This window comes from Petaurus breviceps, unplaced genomic scaffold (assembly GCF_028583685.1).
Source record: "Petaurus breviceps papuanus isolate PSGF00001 unplaced genomic scaffold, PetGlider_PUasm1.0 328, whole genome shotgun sequence".
NCBI lineage: Eukaryota > Metazoa > Chordata > Mammalia > Diprotodontia > Petauridae > Petaurus > Petaurus breviceps.
Genome location: NW_027186094.1, coordinates 122,203 through 145,339, shown reverse-complemented (window position 1 = coordinate 145,339; position 23,137 = coordinate 122,203). Strand labels below are relative to the sequence as shown.

Below are 23,137 nucleotides of genomic sequence, written 5' to 3'. Positions count from 1 at the left end.
GTTTGTGTTCTTGAGTTTATCAAGTACTAGACTACTTCTGTGTAATCTTTTCTAGGCTTTGCTTATCTAGTCTTTTCTATTGATATGCTTTTAAATTATTGTTAATAGATTTTGAGATCTGGTATCAACAAGTACCCTCCCATTTCCCCTTCTCCTCTCCCCCCCTTTATATCCTTTAATATGTGAGCCTTACAAAAATTGTTTTTAAAAGGTTTTTTCTCTCCACTATGAACTGATGTTGATATAAGGGTTTACTTAAAGAACTCTAAAGAAGCAATAAGAAAGTTGAAACAGATAGCTTCAGTTAAGTAGCAGGATATAGAATAAATGCACAATAATACCTTTCTGTACAATACTAAACAAAATCACAGGAGAAAAATACCATTTCAAATATAAATGCAGCAGCTATGTGGAAATTAGCCTACCAGTACACATATATTGCATAAATGAAAATTTTACAGAAATAAGTCCTAAATAATTAGAAGAAAAGTTCACTGTTACTATCTAGGCTGTGCCTATAGAAAAATTGTATTTAGTTGTATATCAACATACATACCAAAGGAATATTTTATAGGTTTAGACTATAAAATTCATTTCAAGGCATAAAACGTCAAGAACATCTAGAGAAATTTTAACAAGATCCTTAAATTTCTGAGTACATAATCATAATGTTTAGTAAATTTTAACAATAGTAGCACTAAAATTTAGCTGTGGCCATTGATTTTTCATATTATTATCCATAAGGAACTGACTGCACTGTGGACTGAAGTGTCAATTATTCTGAGCTTTATAACCTATTTTCTAAAATCTGGATGCACATTGAATTATGCATGGATCTTTCTGGAACCTGTATAACTTGGTCTCATGGTAATGAACAGTTAAAGGATCCCTCTTTTGATTTAATAGTTTTGATTTATTTTGACCCAGTAGCTACCTATTCTATATTGTTGAATTGTATTACCTTGTTTTACTGTTGTGATTTTTACCATTGATACTTGGTTTGGAATATGTTATCATTGTTGTGGTATATTATAGTAATGTGATGGAAAGAATTCTTGATTTGGGGACAGTGCACCTGGGTTTAAATCCCAGTTCTGACCACTGATAACCTGTGACCTTAGACAAGTCATTATCTCTTCAGACCCCAGGTTCCTCTGTAAAATGAGGGCACATACTAAGATGTCTGTCCCTCAAGGTCCCTTCCAGTTCTAAGTCTATGATCCAGTGAAGGAGAAGTGGGACTGGAAATTTAGGGAGAGCAGAAAAGAGTTTGGAGCTTTGGAGATTTAATAAAAGTTGAGTAGATTGAAAGAATACATCGTCCCTAAATACTGGGTACTGGATACTCTGCTATAGCTATAAGCCAATTAGACAACTAGCTAAAATTGATGTAAAGATAGAATAGTTTGTCTGCATGATTATATGTAGTTTGATATGTCTTCAGTGCATGTAGATTATGGCATAGCTGACGTTTGTAGCACTTGGGAAAGATGCTGCATATTTAGATCATTTGATCCTCACAACCCTGATTGATGCTGTTGTCTCCATTTTATAGATGTGAAAACCAAGGCTCAGGTAGGTTAAGTGACTCATCTAGGATCATATGCTGGTCATGTCTGAGGCAGAATTTGAACCCAGGCCTTCTTGACTGCAAGTACAACGCCATCCACTACACTGTGCCATTACTACCTCTTAACTCACTGGGAGAATTGCATCTCTTTACCTAGGGTAGTTTTGATCTTGGGGATTATACGTCGGTGCTAGAAAATGTTGATATTATGAATCAACAACTCACCAATAAATGAAAGCTATTAGTAGATTGCTTTACTAAAGGCCTTCTAAGAGACATTTGGAAGTCATTAGCACTGTATCTAAATATTGATTCTGTCCCTGGTGGGTGGAAAAGAGCAGAAGGAAAGATTGGAGAAGTTAACCTGTGAAGGTTGCAGCTAGATTTTTCTGAAGATTCCATTCTTCTACCTCCCTTGACAGGACAACCCCCAACCTCGTTGACCACAGACTTTACTATTATGTTCCTTGGACACTATGGAAATCTGTCACATGAATTGCCTGGTTCAAAACATGATTAAAAGAAATTAGGCCTTAATAGCAAGCTTAATCTAATTCCCAGAATACAAGCCATTGTCAATATAAGAATGTCCTTTCTTCCTTCATGGTTCATTCTGATTCTTAGAAAGCTATGTAGCTGCTCTCTAGTGACCTTTTGTGATAAGGTCTTCTGTAGAGGTGGAAAAATCAAAAGTTTGCAAAGCTAGACTGATATTTGGAGAAACCTGCTAAACAAGAAGAATACTTGGAAGGTAGTCCAACCTTGGGGATCTTCAGTGGCAGCAATGGGGACAGGTAAGGTGGGGAGTGGAAGATAGAGAAATGGACTTGTAACAACTTCAAAATTCCCATAATTTTTCCTTTTTCTTCCTGCTCCCAAGTACACCTTCATTTACACCTTGTCTTCTTAGCCTGCCAATGAAGCCCGATCTCTCCATGTCAGGCTTAAGTATTAAAGGCATAGTTGTGATAGCAGCACTACCTTTGATAGCCTGGGCTGTAATTTGAGGTCCTAATCAGGCTTATTTGGGATAAGTTCCTACCTTCTTACTTTTTGTTGCTTGTGGCTGTGGTACCACGAGCTATCCTATTAATGCATCCTTAATGACCTATTACATGTTACACTTGAGGGACAGATGTGTGACATCAAGGAGCAGACTAACAGCAGAAAGGTTGTCGTAATTACCTTCTGTGTGGTAGGTGTTCTATTCATACTTGCTTTTTTATGCTTAAATTTGTTTCTCAAGAATCTGCTTATTAGTTCCTGGCTTTCCCACCAGATTGGGAAGGCATGGGCCACTTGTCTTGAACTCCTCTTCCTTTTTTGCAGGTGGTCAGTGCAAAGCTAGCTAGAAAGAGTAGGAACTTGAAAATGATTAAACTCGGGGTCATAGGTTCAGTTGTATTCCTTTACCCTGTGGGGAATACTTATCCTATACTTATGTAAGCCCTTAACTTCATTTGGGGTGTGGGCTTGATTGGAGAGATTCTGAGTCATTGCTTGCTTGGTCCTTAGCGGTCTAGTTGGTTTTATCCTTGGGGCTTATTGTGCCTCAGTAATTGGGGATCTGACGTCTGGGGTGATGCATACCTGTTTGGACCGTTAGTCCAAGTCGACCTGCAGTGACATGCACTCTGCTGATGGACAACCTGTTCCTGTTTATGCCTTTAATAAACCTTGGTTCCGTAACAGTGTCTGTTGTGTAGTCACTTCCTGTGTCTCTTAATTTGAGTCAGATCAGGCTCACACAACCTAGTCATGTTTCCACTTCTGGTACATATTGATTGGTGTGGGACACTGGTGCAAGTCACTGAGTCCACTAAAACTTGCACTGAGTCTCAGTTGCCTGAGACAGAGATAATGACTAATGCCTGCCTCACAGCGGTGTTAGGTGTTATGTAAAGCACTTTTATCATCTAAAGGAATTCCATAAATGGCACCAAGGAGTGGCTATTCAGGGGCAACCAGGTGGCACAGTGGATGGAGCCCTGGACTTGGAATCAGGAAGACTTATCTTCATGAGTTCAAATACAGCCTCAGATACTTACTTGCTAGTTCTGTGACACAGGCAAGTCACTTAACCCTGTTTGCCTCAGTTTCCTTATCTATAAAATGTGCTGGAGAAGGAAATGGCCAACTACCCCAATATTTTTACCAAGAAAACCCCAAGCGGGGTCATGAAGAATCAGACGTGACTGAAAAATGAATGAACAAGAAGTAGCCTACCTACTCAGACCCTTACCTGATCGTCTGTTCAGTTGCCCTAGTCACTTCAGAGACTTCACTCATTTATCCTCTCCATTCCCTACCACTTTGATATTAGCTACTAATGTGACTTGATTGGCATTGGAGGCCCTCCAAACCAATTTGACAGTTTTCCCCTCTCTACTTGTGTTCTGGGATCCATGCAAACTGGCCTAATTATTGTCCCCTAAACCTAAGCTATAATTTATATTGCTTCTTTGTTTTTGTTTATGGTGCTTTGTTTTGGTGTTATGGAATAACTTCTCACCATCTTCACCTGTTGATAAGCCCAAGCCCAAATGTCAGCTTAACAAAAAACAAAAACAAAAAAATACCAAACCTTTGTATTTGGAACTTTCAAAATGTGAAACCATTAACCTACATATAAATGAAACTTTGTTGAATAGTTTATAGAGAGAGACTGGTATTCTTAAATTGAGTGGATAATTCAAGTTTGTTTGAATTTTGACTTAGGCACTAGCTGTGAATTTTAGTTTCTTCATCTTTAAAATGGAGAAAAAGGTTTTCAAGATATTCTAGGTATCACTTGAAATGTTTGTAAATCTAAAAACGCCATAGTAGTGATTAGTCTTGTCTGATCAGTTTTGCAGATGTTTTCATGCACAGCACCGACTTCAAAATTCTTCAAGTTTTCCAGTGATCATTTTTTTTTCTCGGTTTTTATGTCTTTGTTTACAGAATTACTTCCATAAACAAATTGAAAAAATAGAGTTACTAGACTTGATCTGGACTATTAAAGGCAAGAAAGGGATAAGTAATAATGAAAGTTTATGTAGAGTCTTCAATAATAGCTGACTGAATTTATAAACATAATCCTGTTTGGTCAAAAACTTCATTTTACAAATCTGTTAAGTAACTTAGGCAGAAATTTTTGTTGGGTGTATTATGCTGAACTGGTTTCTATCTGCCAGTATATATTGCATAGTTTGGAGGGAGAAATATTCCAAATAATATTAAACAAGTACTAAGTGCCTGCATTGTATTGGAGATACACAAAAAAATCAACCCTGCCTTGTATTTAATTGTTATATATACTTTATAATATAATTATATAATAATTAAATGTTAATGTAATTACTGTTCTCTTGGGGGAAAATGAGAAAATATTCATAGTTATAGCTTACATTCCATTGATATTTTTTAGGGTTATGTTTTTGGTGTAAAAATGTGAATTGACAATAAAGACATTACATGGTAAAAAGATTTTCCCTAAAGAAGTCAAAAAGCATTTCAGCATTGTTCACAGATCCCTTCCCACTCCACATCAAACGCTATAAATATCTCGTTGATAAAATGGCATTTGGAATGTAATGCAAAATGCTTTATGTGCATACTCTCATTTGAGCTTCATAAATCTGCACAGTAGGCCTTGCATAGATTCCCATACTCTAGGTGAGGAAACTGAACATGAGAGTGTTTATGACTTTTCCATTGTAGAGACAGGCTTGCTAGTTCTTCCTGACTCCAAACCTACCCAACCATGAGCAAGTCAGGTAACTTCTCAGTTTCCACAGTTTAGAAATTAGTGAGTTGGACCATATGGCCTTTAATGTGCCTTCCAGTTCTAAATCTGATCCTAATTCCTAGTGAAGGTGCTTATGCCCTTCCCCCTTTCATAATTCAAGACTTTAGAAGAAATAATAAAGTTCCAAACTGTTACCAGTATCTCAAAACAGCACAATTACTTGACATGTTACTTTGTGCTACCTTGTAAATAGAGTTAGAGCATTTTCATTCATTCACTTAGAACATTTATTAAGCATTCACTTTGGTAGCACTGAGCCAGGCATTGGGAGAATTAACAACATTAGGGGTCATCACACTCCAACCCCAGTTAATATGTCTCTGTATACACCCTCTGAATTATAAGATGCTCTACACCTCCTAGGTACCCTTATTGAATCAATATGACAGGCCTAAACCACCCAGGTGTGAACAGCCTACTTAAGTCAGGAAGGAGTGAAGGACTTGGGGCCACTGGATGAAATCAGATGGTAAAATATCTTGAAATTTGTTGAATGAATTAGATGCATCTCTGAGCCTCAGTGTATCAGATGAAGAGCTGATTGCAGTAGAAACATTCCAACAGCCTTGATAGTCAGAGTTCTGAAATGCTTTGAGAAGGCCAACCTTTTGTGTCTACACAGCAAGGGCAACAAGGGAGGGGATAAGTGACCCCAGAGGGATTGTCATCTGCAACATTGATCATGTCAACAAAGAGTGCATCAGTAACAAACCATGTTATGAATCTAGCCATGACATGGGAAAACAGACACACGAAGAGAAAGGCAGCTTCAGGATTCAGCAAAAGTTCCTCACCCTCAGGGTACACCAGAGAACTCTCCACACCTTAGGGGGATGGGACTGCAGGGAGGGCTGCATACCCCACCCCTGCCATCTTTTCACTGAGCCCCACCAACTCCATAAGTGCAGCAGAATCATTGCTTAACTCCCACCCCAATGGAATTCTGCCCCATGGCCTTTGACCGACTTTGCTGTGGATAAGACCTCTTCCATCTCCTGCCCTCAGGGCATTTCTAGAACTAGCCAGGAAGTATAGTTTCCCAACCAGGATCCCCTATCCACACCTCTTCTTGCTTGCTCTGAGGCTGGCCTCTTTAGGTCTCAGGACAGAACATGCACAAAGGGGGAACCTCCACTGTGGAGCTCCAACTATCTAATCTCCTGCCTCCCTCAAAGAACTTAACTTCCAAGACAGATACTTCGCCAGTACGAATAAAGGCTCAGTGGTTAGTGTGTTCTTATCCGCTTTTACTCTATGCCAGTGATCCTGAAACTCCAGCAACCAATGTACACTTTCCTATCCTTGATTAAGTACTTCCTCAGACCTATTCACTAATCTCTCCATGTGCCTGCTACTTCCACTGTGTCCTCTCGAATGCATATTCTATAATTAATAAACTCTCTCAATTCTCTACCTGGCCTTGATTGAGATGTGGCTTCTTTCCGACAGCACTTTTTCTCATACCTTCCTTTCCACATGGCACTTCCCCTTCCTTCCATTCCTCTTATGGTTGTGGTGGGAGAATCAGAATACTCTTTATTCCCCCATTGCCACTTTCAGATTCACCTTAACAAAGCAAACTACTCTGAGGATCCCTATATACGAGTATGTCACCCAACCCAGAAACCCAGATCCTGGTGTAGACCCTCAGATCATTCTTTCTCTTTTAATGGGTTCAGTATTTTACTCGCAGTCTTTCTTTCCTCCCCATCTACTACCTTCATACTAGGAGATGTGGAAATACATGTTGATATTTCCTGATATATCCTAAGGTCTTAGGTTCCTCTGTCTACACCATTCCAATTGCCTTCATTTGGATTATATTTAAGTTACACAGACAGTTGATCATTCCCTTGACTTTGACATTGCCTACATGAATTTCACCTCAGCATATATACATATACATACATATATGTATGTAGCATCTGTTAGTTGTCTTTATATTGCATATCAAACTCTTAAATGAGACATTTGTTACAATTTTTCCCCCTATTGAGCTGCTTCCTTTCTTACCCTAGATGCACTAATGTTTGTGGAGAAGCTTTTGAGATTCACATAATCAAAGTTACCTATTTTAACTTTTGTGATTGCCTCTATCCCTTGTTTTGTTAAAAAAAAAAAAAAAAACTTTTCTTTCCTTATATGTGAAAGGAATATAACATGCTTTTCTACTTTAAAAAAAAAATCATGATCTCTAATATTAAGGTCACGTATCCATTTTGAATTTGTTGTGGAATATGGCTTAAGATGTTGGTCTAAGCCTAATTTCTACTACTTTGATTTCCAGTTTTCCCAGAAGTTCCTATTAAATCTTGAATTCTTTCCTAAATAATTGCTTTCTGTAACACTGGGTTATTTAATTTCCTTGTTTCTGATTCTCCCTTGCCTTGTGTATTCCACTGATTTGCTTCTCGATTTTCAGACCAATATCAAAGAGTTTTGATGACTGCTGCTTTTTAACATAATTTGAAGTCTGGAAGTGTTATTCCCCCTCCATCTCTGCCTCTTTTCATTATTTCCCTTTATATTCTAGATATTTTGTTTCATTAAGTGAATTTTTAAAATTCTATCAAGTTCTGTATATTATCCTTTTGATAATTTGTTATAGCATTAAAATTATAAATTCACTTTGGTGGCATTGTCATTTTAAAAATACTGGTATGGCTCAATGAGGAGCATTGAATAGTCATCCATCTATTTTAAGGTGTTCTGTATTTAAGGAACATTTTATAACTGAATCTATAAAAGTATTTTGTATACTTTGTATATTGATCCCCAAATATTTCATGCAATCTGTAGGGTTTTTTTTAGATTTCTTTTTTATTGCTTTTTGCATATGTGATTTTATAGAAATGTTCTTGATTTTTGTGGGTGAGAGCTCACATTCTAATTATGAGACATGCTACAATTAATTAGGTAAATAGAAGATACGTACAGAGTAGATTAAAGATGATTGTAGGAACATGAAAAGATTTGGTGATTAGGAAATGTTCAGATTATATTTAGAGAGAATAACAAATAAATAGAAAGGGGGGCAAGAACAGCTCTTAGTGATATGGGACTACTTTGAATAGAGGGTTGATTTGGTCCTGCCCTGTGATTTTATATGAGCAAGGGAGCTCCAAAGCTGGAAACTCAACAGAAGCCAATTAGTTACCACTCTAAAACATAGAGTCTTGGAGAATTCATTATTTTGGTACCAAGCAATTGAGGAACCTGTTGGTGGTCACACAGTTGGATTGGAGGTATAGTTGAGCCCAGATCTTTCTGGCTCCCAAATCCTTCCCTGTATCATTTCACTTTTGTTTGTTTTATAAAGAAGTATGTATTTAATTTGCCAGTCCATGGGAATCCAAATACAAGCAGAAAGGAAAATAGTTGCTCTCTAGAAGCTTATATGCTAATGAAATGTAGGAAAGGGGAATGAAGGTACACAATGTGGTAGGGATGGGGGAAGGGAGGTCTGATTGAAAATTAAATTCCTGGAAAAAAGTCCTGGAAAGGAAGAATAAAAAAAAAAAGTAAAAAGTAGGGGCTTATGAAAATGTTCATCCTCCTTATCAAAAAGGATGAGATATCTTGACCCAGACCTTGGAGGCAGATGACTTGGGATCAATCCTACCTCCTGCCAATACACTAGATCTGTAACCATATCAAGTCAGTTATCCTCCATACTCCCAAGAAACTTAAAGATTATGAGTTGATTAATCAATATCAAAGGAGGGAGCTTCCAAACCTGATGTCCCTCCACCCTAATGAAATCACAAATCCACAACAACAATTAAAATAAAATAAGGATAAAAATTTGGTAGGTCAGACCTATTTGGTATTCTTAGAGCTATCAAGGCATGAGTGAGTTTCATCTTTTCAGAATGTTTCACTGTTTAAAATAATTTGTTACTGGTAAAATGGGTCTCATTTTAGCACAAAGTTCCATCTAACTCTATGGCAAGGCAAGAATAATGTGACTGTTGATTAATGGGTTCTTCTGTCATCATTACTAAATAGAAACTTTGATTTGTATCATAAAAGGAATTTGGTAGGAACCCTCCAAGTGCCTCTATGTCATAGATTAGGCATAATAAATCCCGAGGGCAACCAGGAGGAGTAATTACTTTAATTTAATTTTCCTTTTGTAATAGTTTCCAGTCAGTATGCATAGAAAGGAGATAAAGCGATTTGTTGTCCATATTTCAGAGATTAATAAAGAAGTTTCAGAAAATGTCAGACTTGGTGACATACTTGTCTTCTTCAAGCTGGCTATGTTCAGATTTTTTCACTCAGTGCACAAGAGCCAAGTGAATCCTCCAGCATTTTCCCAGGGCCACTGAATCCTACTCACCCTAGTGTTTCCTTCCAATAAGAGAATAACTGTCACCATACTCTTTGCCTAAAATGGGGAGGTCTTCAGGAAGCTCCACAGTGCTCCAGGGCCTGATGCACTCACTACCTCATCTGTAAGTGGGATCATTTGATAGATGTCAACATCTAAAAGAAGTGAGGTTCCAATTGACTTCTGTGCTGCATATCTTGCTTTATGATTGCAAATAACTTTTACAGTTATCACCTGATGCCATCTTTGAGATTAATAACAAGAATGAAACATAGGTTTCCATTATTATAGCTTTCAAGGAATCTCTTATGATTTTGACACCTACAGGAGACTTACCTTATGGGTTTCAGGACATTTTAGTCTATTTAACTGCCTTATGTAGCCCCACAAAGAACTGGTATAGTGCAAGTGTTTATACTGTCCAGTTGACCACCTATTTGTTTAACTGGCAGTTACCACTGTGGGCAGTTGGCTGTTTGCTAGTAGCTGTGGTCTCTTCTCATTTCTGGAAAGGTATGGAATTGTATCTGTCTAGGATCAGTTGTCTTCTTCAATGAGGGTGACAGTGGTCAACGCCCTACCTTCCTGGTCCTTCTCCTAATCTCTCACTATAAAAACACACCCATTAACTTTAAGCCTAGCAGTGATAGAATGGCCCTCATCTCCAAATTACCCATTCTTTTTATGTTGCTTCTATTTGAAGGAAAGTTATTAGTATCACAAGAGTCTCCCCCTCACCCAGTCAAGAAAATTTTTAGCATTTAGACAGAATTATACCTCACTGCTCCAGTTCTTCCATGGGAAGGCAAAGAAAGGAAAGGCAGATGGAGCTTGCTGTTCATCCAACTATTTTGTTTCCTGATCTTAACTCTGCCCTAAGTGAAGTGAATAGAGCACTGGGCCTGGAGTCAAGAATTCCTGAGTTCAAATTTGACCTCAGATATTTACTAGCTTTTTGATCCTGGTCAAGTCACTTAACCTCTCTTTGCCTTAGTTTCCCCATCTGTAAGATAGAGATAATAGGAGCACCCACCTCTCAGGGTCAAATAAAATAATCATTGTAAAGCATTTAGTACAGTTCTGGCACACGGTGAGTGCCATACAATTGTTAGCTATTCCTACTGAAGTTGCCCTAGACAAATCACTCGCCCTTTCTCATCCATGGTTTTTCCATATGGAAGATAGGGATATGCTTTATCTCTGAAAGTACTACTAGACAAGTACTATGTCAATCATAGGAAGTGGTATGCCTTCTCATTCTCATTCTATTCTAGCCCTTTTCTTGATTATTTTTTGTTATCATTCAGTCATTCTTCTGTCATGTCTGTCTCTGTGACTCCATTTGGGATTTTCTTGGCAGAGATACTGAAGTGGTTTGCCATTTCCTTCTCCAGCTCATTTTACAGATGAGGAAACTGAGGCAAACAGGGTAAAGTGACTTGCCCAGGGTCACATAGCTAGTAAGTTTGTGAGGCCAGATTTAAACTCAGGAAGGTGTCATTTTTTTTTAATTTAGTATTTTGTTTTCCTCCAATTACATGTAAAAGTGATTTTCAATATTTTAAAAATTGAGGTCCAGATTCTCTCCTCTTCCCACCCTCCTCATTGAAAAGGCAAGCAGTTTGATAGAGATACATGTGTGATCATGCAGAATATTTCCATATTAGTCATAATGTAAAAGAAAAGAGATCAAAATTTTAAAAAACGATGCTTAGATCTGTATTCAGGTCATCAGTCCTTTCTCCAGGGATGGGTGGCATTTTTTATCATAAGCCCTTCAGAATTGTCTAGGATCATCATATTGCTGAGAATAGGCAAGTCATCCATGGTTCGTAGTGTGTGATGATCATTGATCATCACTGTTGCTCTCCCTATATACAGTGCTGTCCTTGTTCTGCTCATTTCATTCTGCATCAGTTCATGGAAGTCTTTCCAGGTTTTCCTGAGAGCATCCTGCTTATCATTTCTTATAGGACAATAGCATTCCATCACAATCATATACCACAACTTGTTCAGCCATTCCCCAACTGATGGACATCCCCTCAATTTCCAGTTCTTTACTGCCAGAAAAGAGCTTCTATAAATACTTTTGTACATATAGGTCCTTTCTTTTCCTTTTTTTTTTTTTTTAACTCTTTTTGGATACAGACCTAGGAGTAGTATTTGCAAGTCAAAGTCATGGCTTCATAGGCTTTTGTGCATAATTCACAATTGTTCTACATAATGGTTGAATCAGTTCACAACTCCACCAACAGTGTATTAGTATCACAATTTTCCCACATCTCTTCCAACATTTGTTATTTTTCCTATCCTATTAGCCAATCTAATAGGTGTGAGGTAGTACCTCAAATTGTTTTAATTTACATTTCTCTAATCAATAGTGATTTAGAACAGTTTCTCACATAGCTATAGACAACTCTGATTACTTCATCTGAAAATTAACTTCATATTTTTTTTATCATTTATCAATTGAGGAATGGCTCTTTTCTCCCATAAAATCTGACTCATTTCTCTATATATTTGAGAGTTGAAACCTTTATCAAAGAAACTTGCCTCAAAAGCCTTTGCATGTGGATTGTACTCATGTTATGGTGTGGTGAGGGCTATGTGAGCATCTGCATGAAAAACTGACAAATTAATAACCAAAGACATGTCCCATATATCTTCCCATAATTCTTTACCCCAGACTTGTTTACCATGAATTTCCCAACTTTGTTTTTTTCCACATGGGCATCCCTGTAGCTAACTCATTAAGTACAGACCACAAATCAGTAAATATGTGACACTGTCCTCCTTGTTCTGTTTTAGTAGCTTGGTGTACTGCCATAATTCAGCATATAGATTACTTCTACCTGTCCTAGCACTTTCCAAAGTCCACATAGTACATGGGCTATAGGCTACCACTTTCCAAAATCTTTTATGGCCCAAGTATTTTTCTGTCCCAACAGTAAACCATACATGTTTCTTTTGTTCTTCAGTTAATCCATCATATCCCTCATTACATTTTACCAAGGGCTGTACTAACTATTGCTTTGGTTCAGGGCATTTATCATTTCCCTCAGTAGTTATCTGTGCTATTCATGTAAAACAGAAACTCCATTTTTTACTGTTTTAGATCTATTTTGAATGTACCATTTCCACTTAATTATGCTAGTCTCTTGTTCTTGTCCAATTCTGTATTCATCACCCTGGTTATAATCGGTATTCCAGGCCTTAATATTACTTCATGACCCAGAGTCAATCATTTGGTCTCTACTAAGGCCCAGTATGCAGCTAACAACTGCTTTTCAAAAGGGGCATATTGAACTCCAGATGAAGGGAGTTTCCTAGACCAAAATCCTAAGGGTACATTTTGGCTTTGCTGTTTTTGCCATAAACTCCAGTTTGCATAGTCATCCTATACAGTCACTTATAATTCCAGTGGACCACTTTGCATAGGCCATAAATCTTGGGCCAACTACAAAGCATCCTTGGCTTCTTCAGAAACTTTGTTCAAGTCCCCAATCAAATTCTAATAACCTTATATAAGGATTTCAGAATCTGCCCTAAATGCAGTATGTGGTGTCTCCAATATCCAAACAATCCTATAAACTTTTGGGTGTCTTTCTTATTTGTAGAGCTAGGAAAATCCTGAATCTTTTGTTGGGCTTGTGGGAGAATCTCTTGCAGCCCTTATTCCATAGTATGCCTAAGAATTTTACTATTTGACCTGGTCTTTGGACCTTTGCTGGGTTAACTTCCCACTCTTTGCTTTTCATATGCTCAATTAAAAGCATCAAACTCTTCTCCACATCTTCTACATTTTTTTTTTAAAGCAATCGGGGTTAAGTAACTTGCTCAAGGTTACACGGCCAGTTATTTCTGGGTGTGTAGCAGCAAGCACCCCAAGCGTCCTCAGGGTTTGCAGCTACCACAGGTTCTTGGATCTGCTTTGTTAAAGGAAAGCAACTCAAAATGGGTTAACAAGCTTACTTTAATCAGTCAGACATATATTGTTTACCTTGTTCAGGATAAAAGGTCAGCACTCTGAACCTCAAAGTATACAGGCATAATTATCAAGACAGAAACATCAAGTAGACAGCTTTCCAAACTGTCCAACCATTACATCCATACCCAGTCAACATCTGGGTTTCCACATTCTGGGTTTTTCAAAGCCGGGGGACTCTCAACAACGGCTTCCCAGAATTCAGATCAAATCACAGAACACTTCTCAAAGTGAGTCCCAAAACAAAGCTACACATCAGGGCTTATATAGCCTTCTCCTGGCTCAGAGAATGTAACAACCTTATTGACCCACTGGCCAATCAAAAAGTATCTACTGAAAAACAAGCCTCCCTCCCCAGGCTTCTGGTGCACTTTAGCCTAGGGGCAGGGAAGATCTTTAAAATTTACATTCGCATTACAGGGTGTGGTGCTAAGTATCTGAGCCCGGATTTGATCCAGGTCATCCTGACACTGGAGCCAGTGCTCTTACTCGCTGAGCCACCTGGCCGCCCCTAAGCAATTGGGGTTAAGTAACTTGCTCAAGTTTACACGACCAGGTGTTTCTGGGTGGGTGCTAAGTGTCTGAGCCCAGGATTCGATCTCCAGGTCTTCTCAACACTGGAGCCGGTGCTCTTACTCGCTGTGCTACCTGGCCGCCCCCATCTTCTACATTTTCTTCTTTGTATCATAATACTTTCTGTGTAGGGTAAGCTGTATAGCAGGAAGTTCTAATTCATCAAAATGTTCAGCCACAATCCTATGACAAATAATAGGGCTATGCAGATATCCTTGTGGCAAGTGGTTGAAAGGATATTGACTGCCCTGCCAAATGAAAGCAAACTGGTCCCATTATTTAGAATCTATTGCGATAGTAAAGAAAGCATTGGCTGAATCGACAGCTGTGTACCAAGTCCAATCATATTTCTGGAACCTTTCTATTAAGGTAATGATATCTGGAACTACAGCATACAAAGGGGCAGTCACCTTATTCAGTTGTCTATAGTCCACTGTCATTCTCCATGTCTCATGTGACTTTCTTACTGGCCAGACAGGATTATTCCATTGAGTACTTGTACGGACTAACACTCCTGCCTCAACATATTCCTTTATAGTATTGGCAGTTTCATTGTTATGTGATACTGCTTTAAAGTAATTACTTCAGAAGGTTCAGGTAAAGTGACTGGGTTCATTTTTATTTTACCAACCAGAACTACATTAATTCCTATCTTCCTTACTGCAAATTGGTATCTCCTCTCGGACAGATTTAAGGTCATAACTCTCAATATATCTATTCCAATGATATAGTCAAGCATGGGTACAGTTACCACCATATATTCTTTCTTAGGAAATTGCCCGATTTTCATCCTTAGTTTACCTTATCTGGCTAGTATTTCAGCTCCTCCCAGTCCTGTGATGGTAGTAAGAGTTCCATGTTTAAATTTATAAGGGTTTCCATTTATAAGAAAGGCCTCTGCCCCAGTACCCATTAATGCCATAGTTACAGTGGTTGATCCATTCTTGCAGCATATGCCTAAAAGGATAACGGGTTCTGTAATCCCTTCTATGTACTTCTTTAATCTGAGCTGGGGATTGGCCAATTTCCTATTCTCCCTGCAGATATAACAAACTTGGATACAACATTTCAGGTGGATTTGTAGGGGGCAGTTCTTACTTCCCTATTCCATCTAATATTAAGTCCCTTTTCCTGGTATATCTTATATAGCTCACTAGTTGGTATACCATCTATTCTTCCATAATCTATCCTGCTCTCAATAAAGCAGTAAATATTTCTTTCTTTGTTACTCTATTCTGACTTTCAATCTGCTGGCTGTTTTCTCTTCTCCCTTGAGGAAATTTGTCTTTTCCCCATTCCCCTAAGCTATCTAACTGTTCAATTTTATCCAACACCTCTGAGAGAGAGTGCCCTATTTCCCTAATTAGTAGAGTCAGAATTATGTGTTTGTAAGCAGGAGGAGCAGTCTTCACTACTTTATTTCTATGAGGAACTTTTGGGAGTGCTGTGATAGGCATCTGCATCTCTGACTATGATCGTGGTTTTCATTACCTCTTCCTTTAACTTTCTCATAGTCTCTAAGTGAATACCAGGGTCCATCTCCACCAGGCCACATAGTCAGTGGGATACTGTTTATCGCATCCTTCAGCATCTAAAGGTAACAAATCAGTTTCATTATTACCTCCTTGAATAGGGTAATCCCTAAAAACTTGTCATATAAAGGGATTCTGACTAATACCTCTGAATTTCAAACAATCTGTTATCTGTCTGTACTTCTCCAGCCCTTTTGTCACTGATGCTCACCATCCAGGATACTAGTGATTCTCCCGTTTTGGGGAGTGAAATGGCTTAAATTACCTGTGACCTCCAGCTGAGCAGAATCCTCAGTTAATTCCTTAAATACTGTGTGACCTCCCTGGTTTCCCTGCTTCCTATCATTGGACATGTGTCCACATCTCTAGAATCCTTCTGATCTGAATGTGCTTCCTCTTTCTCTTCGTCGTCTGGGTCCCAGTCAGGCCCTGCACATGCAAGGGTTGTACGCACCTTCTTTTGTATTATCTTTTCTCTTCTTTTTCCAAACTACTTTCACAGCTGCCTTTTCTCCTACCACTTGATACTTTTTACTTAGACCTTCTAAAGTAAAGTTCTGATGCTATGGCATAGAAAGCTCATGCAAATCAGCTATCTCTTTTTCCAACTGAACTTTATCCAGCAATTTCTCTCTACTTTTATATATAATATGACAACATATTAACAATGCCCATCTTCTTCTACATATAGCTACCATTCTTTTCCCTAGTTCTATTGGTATTCCTTTCAAACATCTTTCTAAGTCTATTGACTTTTCCTTCTGTAGCCTCCATTCCCGGTTTTCACAAAGTTCTGTGCTTTTAGTCCATTCTCTTGCCAGGGAGGAATAAGATAAATCCTCCTATGCTGGGATACCTATTTTCTTCCCTAGAGCCTTCCTATCTCTATGTAGAGGTTTCATATTTTGTGATCCCATCCTCTTTGTCACCAAATGTAATGTCAATGCAATACCTGTAGCATCTGCTATGATGATGCTGACATATTTCTAGGGTAAATTCACAAAATATAATAAAACTCTTTGTTAAATGCAAAACCAAAGTATTTATTTGGATTAGAATACCAGGGGGTCATATTTCACATGGGATGGATCATCATCCCCCCCAATACCAGGGGGCACCGACATCTTAGGCATTCTTATTTGTTAGGCCTCCCTACAAACAGGTTTCCTTAGACTAGTTCCTCCCTCATCCCACTCAGGCTGCTTCTCTCTCTGAGCCTGTGCCTCTCTACTCCCTGCTCTGCCGCTCACACTCAGCTCTATCTCTCTCCCCAACATTCTATTTCAGTTAAAATTCCATTGGGTAAGCTCCTCCTACTCAACTCCATGTGACCCAGGCCCCATGTCACTCAGGTTGTATCACAGCCCCATGTGACTCAAAGCAAGTCCCACAGGACTATTAATGGATGGGGAAGATCTTTCTATTCCATTAACATTACACATGGGAAGGGGCAGAGTCAAGATGGCGGAGTAGAAGCAAGACTTCCCCACTGCTCTGTCTTCCACCTTCCCCAATCCATGTAAAAAGGGGACTCTAAACAAACTTTGGAGCTGCAGAACCCACAGAATGACACAGAGAAGCTAACCTCCCACAGAGGACAGTCCAGCAGGCTGGCAGGAATCGGCCAACCCAGCACTCTGGGAGCCCAGCCCAGCCCCAGGCTGAGGCTTCAGCCCCAGGACGAGCATGACCAGCTGCAGCCGGAGGCACTCCAGATCAGCAGCACCTGTGGCTGTTTCCAGATTTATCAAGACATAGATGCAAAGGACAAAGTGAGAGGTCAGTGCAGTCTGGACTTTGGGACCCAGTAAGTGGGAGTACATGGCTTTTGCCCCTAGGGCGAGAAGCTGCTGAGATACCGGCACAGCCAGCCAGCAATATGTGGCAGCTTCAGGTCCTGGCCTGCACAGTGTAGGGGGACCAATCGCTCTTGCTTTAACCTGCCTGGATCTGGATTGCAGTCTAGGGTGGAGGTCCTGGGGTGTGTGTCCAGCTTGCCAGAGCATGTGGAGATCTCAGAGAGGACACCCATCCAATACCTCTGGCAGCTGAGAAACCCCAGCGTTTGGGACAAAAGCTCCCCTGTCTGGTGGCAGAGTCCTACTGTGGCAAAAAGCCCAGGGGTCAAGTGACTGAGGGGCTACATGACCAGGCAAAGGAAACAAAGCAGACAGAAGATTCCAGCATTAGATTCCTATTTTGGGGATAAAAGGAGCAAAGCATAGAACAGGAAGAAGACAATGAAGTCAAAACTCCTGCACCAAAAGCTTCAAAGGAAAATACAAGCTGGTTACAGGCGATAGAGGACCTTAAGAAGCAGATAAGAGAAGTGGAGGAAAAATTGGGAAAAGAAATGAGAACAATGCAAGAAAATTATGAAATGAGAGTCAACAGCCTGACCGAGGAAAATCAAACCTTAAAAAACAGATTAACTCAAATGGCAAAAGAGGCTCAAAAAGGCAATGAGGAGAAGAATGCCTTAAAAAGCCGAATTTGCCAGATGGAAAAAGAATCTAAAAAGCTCAATGAGGAGAATCATTGCTTCAGAATTAGATTGGAGCAAGTGGAAGCTAATGACTTTATGAGAAATCAAGATGCTGTTAAACAGATCCAAACAAATGAAAGAATAGAAGGCAATGTGAAATATCTCATGGGAAAAACTACTGACCTGGAAAATAGATCCAGGAGAGATAATTTAAAAATTATTGGACTACCTGAAAGCCATGATCAAAGAAAGAACCTAGAAATCACCCTCCAGGAACTTCTCAAAGAAAACTGCCCTGATGTTTTAGTACCAGAGAGCAAAATAGAGGTTGAAAGAATCCACCAATCACCTCCTGAAAAAGATCCCAAAAAGAAAACTCCTAGGAATATTGTAGCCAGGTTCTGGAATTCCCAGATTCAGGAGAGAATATTACAAGCAGCCAGGAAGAAACAATTTGAATATTGTGGAAACACAATCAGGACAACACAGGATCTGGCAGCTTCTACACTGAGGTATCGAAGGGCTTGGAATTGATATTCTGGAGGTCAGAGGAGCTGGTATTAAAACCAAGAGTCACCTACCCAGCAAAACTGACTATCATGTTTCGGGAGAAAATATGGTCATTCAGTGGAATAGAGGACTTTCAAGCATTCTTGATGAAAAAAAAAAAACAGAGTTGAATAGAAAATGTGACATTCAGATACAAGAAGCAAGAGAAGCATGATAAGGTAAACAGGGAAAAGAATTCACAAGGAACTTATCAGAGTTGAACAATTAACATTCTTACATGGAAAAACAATGATTCTAAGTTATGAAACTTTTCTCATTAGTTGAAGGGAATAGAAATATATGTCTATATTTGAGGGTATATGGGCATATGAATACATATGTGAATGTGTGTATATATGTTTACAGGTATACATAGAGGGCACAGGACCAATTTAACAGGAAGAAATGATACTTAAAAGGTGAAATTAAGAGGTGAGAGAGGAATATAATGAGAGGAGATGGGGAGAGACAGAATGGGGTAAACTATCTCATATAGAAGAGGCAAGGGAAAATAGGTACAATGGAGGGGAAGAATAGGAAGGCAAAAGGGAATGGGTCAACCTTATTCTCATTGAATTTGGCTCAGGGAGGGAATGACATACACATTAAATAGGGTATCTCACCCTACAGGAGAGTAGAGGGGGGAGGAGATGAGAGAGGGGATGATGGAAGGGAGGGCAGCCCGGCTGGGGGGAAGTTGGAAGCTCCCACTTTTGAAAAGGGACGGGATCAGGGGTGGCCAGGTGGCTCAGCGAGTAAGAACACTGGCTCCAGTGTCAGGATGACCTGGATCAAATCTGGGCTCAGATACTCAGCACCACACCCAGAAATAATTGGCCGTGTAACCTTAAGCAAGTTACTTAACCCGGATTGCTTAAAAAAAAAAAAAGAAAAGGGACGGGATCAAAGTAGAGAATAGAACAAGTAGGAGGTGGGATAGGAGGGAGGGAAATATAGTCAGTCTTTCACAATACATCTATGTTATTGTTTTGCATTAGCCACATGTACAACCTATACTGAACTGCTTATCTTCCCAGTAAGGGTGGGTGACAAGGGACGAAGGGAATGAATCTGGAATTCAAAGTTTTAAAATCAAATCCTCAAATATATATATGTACTAAAAAAAAAAATTTATACATGGGGAAAGACTCATATGAAGCATTGCAAAGTAATGGAAACAGCCAAATACAACATCCACAATGATTATAAGAATGTTAATGAAGTCAGGAGTATGAGGCAACAAAGCTCTGGTCAAATACAATGATGAACATCACTACTATACTATCAAAGGCAAATTGAACACTAATCCTTTCTGTTAACAAGCAAAAAACTTCCTAGAGGATTTTTGTTAGGGAATGTCATGTCGAAATGTAGCATTAGATTTTTTTTAATTAAAAAAATAAAAGGTTGCTACATTCATAAGTCTTCATTTTATACTGACCCAATGATAAGTGACATGATTACTTTGGAGGAAAGCTTTCCTTTAATCATTACATTCATAAGATTTTTCTGTAATATGAATTCTCTGATGTCGAGTAAGGCCTGTACTCTGGCGAAAAGCCTTCCCACATTTATTGCATTCATAAGGCTTCTCTCCAGTATGAATTCTGTGATGGGAAACAAGGGATGAATTGCGATTGAAGGCCTTTCCACATTCATTACATTTATAAGGTTTCTCTCCTGTATGAATTCTGAGATGTGGAGTCAGTTGTGAGCTCTGTCTGAAAGCCATCCCACATTCATTGCATACATAAGGTTTCTCTCCTGTATGAATTCTATAATGTACAGTAAGTTCTGCTTTCTGGCAGAAAGCCTTCCCACATTCACTGCATTTATAACATTTTTCTCCTGTATGGATTTTCTGATGGCGAGTAAGTACAGCACTGAGGTAGAAAGCCATACCACATTCATGACATTTGAAAGGTTTCTCACTAGTATGAATTCTATGATGTTGGGTAAGCTCTGTACTCTGACAGAAGGCCTTACCACATTCATTACATTCATAAGGTTTTTCTCCAGTATGAATTCTCTTATGGTATGTAAGCTGTGATCTCCGGCAGAAGGCTCTCCCACATTCATCACATTCAAAAGGTTTTTCTCCTGTATGAATTTTCTGATGTCGTTTAAGCTCTGAACTCTGGCGGAAAGCCTTTACGCATTCATTACATTTATAAGGTTTCTCTCCTGTATGAATTTTCTGATGTCGAGTTAGTTGTGAGCTATGGTAGAAGGCCTTTCCACACTCATTACACACATAGGGTTTCTCTCCTGTATGAATTCTATAATGTATAGTAAGTTCTGCTCTCTGGCAGAAGGCCTTTCCACATTCATTACATTCATAAGGCTTTTCCCCAGTATGGATTTTTTGATGGCGACTAAGTCCAGTACTCAGATGAAAAGCCATGCCACATTCATGACATTCAAAGGGTTTCTCACTAGTATGGATTCTGTGATGTTGGGTAAGTTCAGTGCTCTTATAGAAGGTCTTACCACATTCATTACATTCATAAGGTTTTTCTCCAGTATGAATTCTCTGATGGTAAGTAAGCTGTGATTTCTGGTAGAAAGCTCTCCCACATACATCACATTCAAAAGCTTTCTCTCCTGTATGAATTTTCTGATGTCTAATAAGCTGTGAGTTCTGACGGAATGCCTTTCCACATCCATTACAGTCATAAGGTTTCTCTCCAGTATGAATTCTCCAATGCTGAATAAGCTGTGTCCTTTTACCAAAGGCTTTTCCACATTCAATACACCCATAAGGTTTTTCTCTATTATGAGCTCTGCAATGAGAAGCAAGAGATGAATTATAATTCAAGGTCTTCCCACATTTATTGCATTCATAAAGTTTTTCTGCATTATGAATCTTCAGATGTGGAATAAGATGTGAATTCTGGTTGAAAGTTGTCCTACATTCATTGGAATCATGTTTCTCTACAGAATGAATTTTTTGAGATGTAGTAAGTTTGGTGTTCTGGTGAAAGGCCTTTCTACATTCATTATACTTATGAAGTTTTTCTCCAGTGTGAATTTTCTTATTGGGAGAACATCGATTACATATGTAGGGTTTCTCTCTAGTATGAATTTTCTGATGGCAAGTGAAGTGTATATTCTCTTGGAAAGTTTTTCCACATTCTCTGCATTTATAAAATTTCTCTCCAATAAGAATTTTGAAATGTTGAGTAAGTTGTGTCCCCTTATAGGCTTTCCCACATTCAATATGTGCATAAGTTTTCTGTATAGTATAAATTCTCTGTTGTTGAGTAAGATTTTTCTTCCATAATGTGGCTTTCCCACATTCATGTTTCTTTCCAGTATACATTCTGTGATTTTCAGTAAGATCTGAATGATAACTGAAATACTTTCTTATTATATTATACTTATGAAATGTTGCTTTTGAACAGATTTCATTATATTTTCTTAGGTCAGAATAGAGTGTAAATTCCTTTCTATGTGTATCACATTTGGGAAGATTCTTTCCTATGAGGACCCTCTGTCGTGGAAAAAGAATTGGCCTCATGGCAAAGATTTTACCATATTTATTATATTCATGGCTTCTCAATTGACTGTATGGTTTCCTTTGGATGATCTTTCTTTGATGAGTATTCTCCTCATCACTCTTCTCCCCCTCTAACTTGGTTTCATATTCCCAGGATTCTCCCAAATTAGAGAAATAAGGACAATCAGTTGTGATGTTTTCCTGAGATGATTCTTCCATAGGAATACCTAGTTTTGGAGTGGGCTTCTTGTTTACAGTTCTGATCTCCCAACCTGAAAGAAAGAAGAAATATCAGTTCCCCATAATAAACTTGGTTTCAAGCTTAGTCTCCTAATCTTAAGGGGAAAAAAATCTAAATATTCTATATTACCCCTACTGCCCTTTATAAATTCATGAAGAAAAACAATTCTCAAATTTCAAAAGATAGTAATTAGACAAGTAATATAATCTTACTTTTGTATGCTTATTGTGAGGAAAGTGTTTTATACACTTCAAAATGTTACCTAAAGTATTACAATCATTACAACTTATAAAATACTTTTCTTTGAAGCTACAACTTTGCAAATGAGAGTGAAGTTTACAGTAACCGTAACTTACCCAAAGTCACACTGTTAATAAGTTTCAAATCTGGAACTCAAACCAAGTTTCACTGATTCCAAATCCAAAGTTCTTTTCACTACATAATAATACTTTTCTAGTCTTCTATCCCTGTGGTCTTTTTTTTAAAACTGCACTGTTACCTATTCATAAGAGGATAAAGTTGTTCTCAGCAAAAAATATTTAATTTATAGATGTTATTACCAACTGTTGATGATGATACA

General features: G+C 38.6%; 1 protein-coding gene across 3 annotated transcripts in view; it reads right to left on the bottom strand.

The window, feature by feature from the left end:
• Positions 1-14,112: 14,112 nt before the first annotated feature.
• Positions 14,113-23,137, bottom strand: part of LOC138167907 (zinc finger protein 420-like) — a 29,469-nt gene continuing 20,444 nt past the window's right edge. For all 3 annotated transcript variants that reach the window (XM_069096876.1, XM_069096877.1, XM_069096875.1), the window contains one exon: positions 14,113-22,588. In XM_069096876.1, the coding sequence (XP_068952977.1) occupies positions 20,301-22,588 (2,288 nt within the window). In that variant the 3' untranslated portion in view covers positions 14,113-20,300. The remainder of the gene's footprint in view (positions 22,589-23,137) is intronic.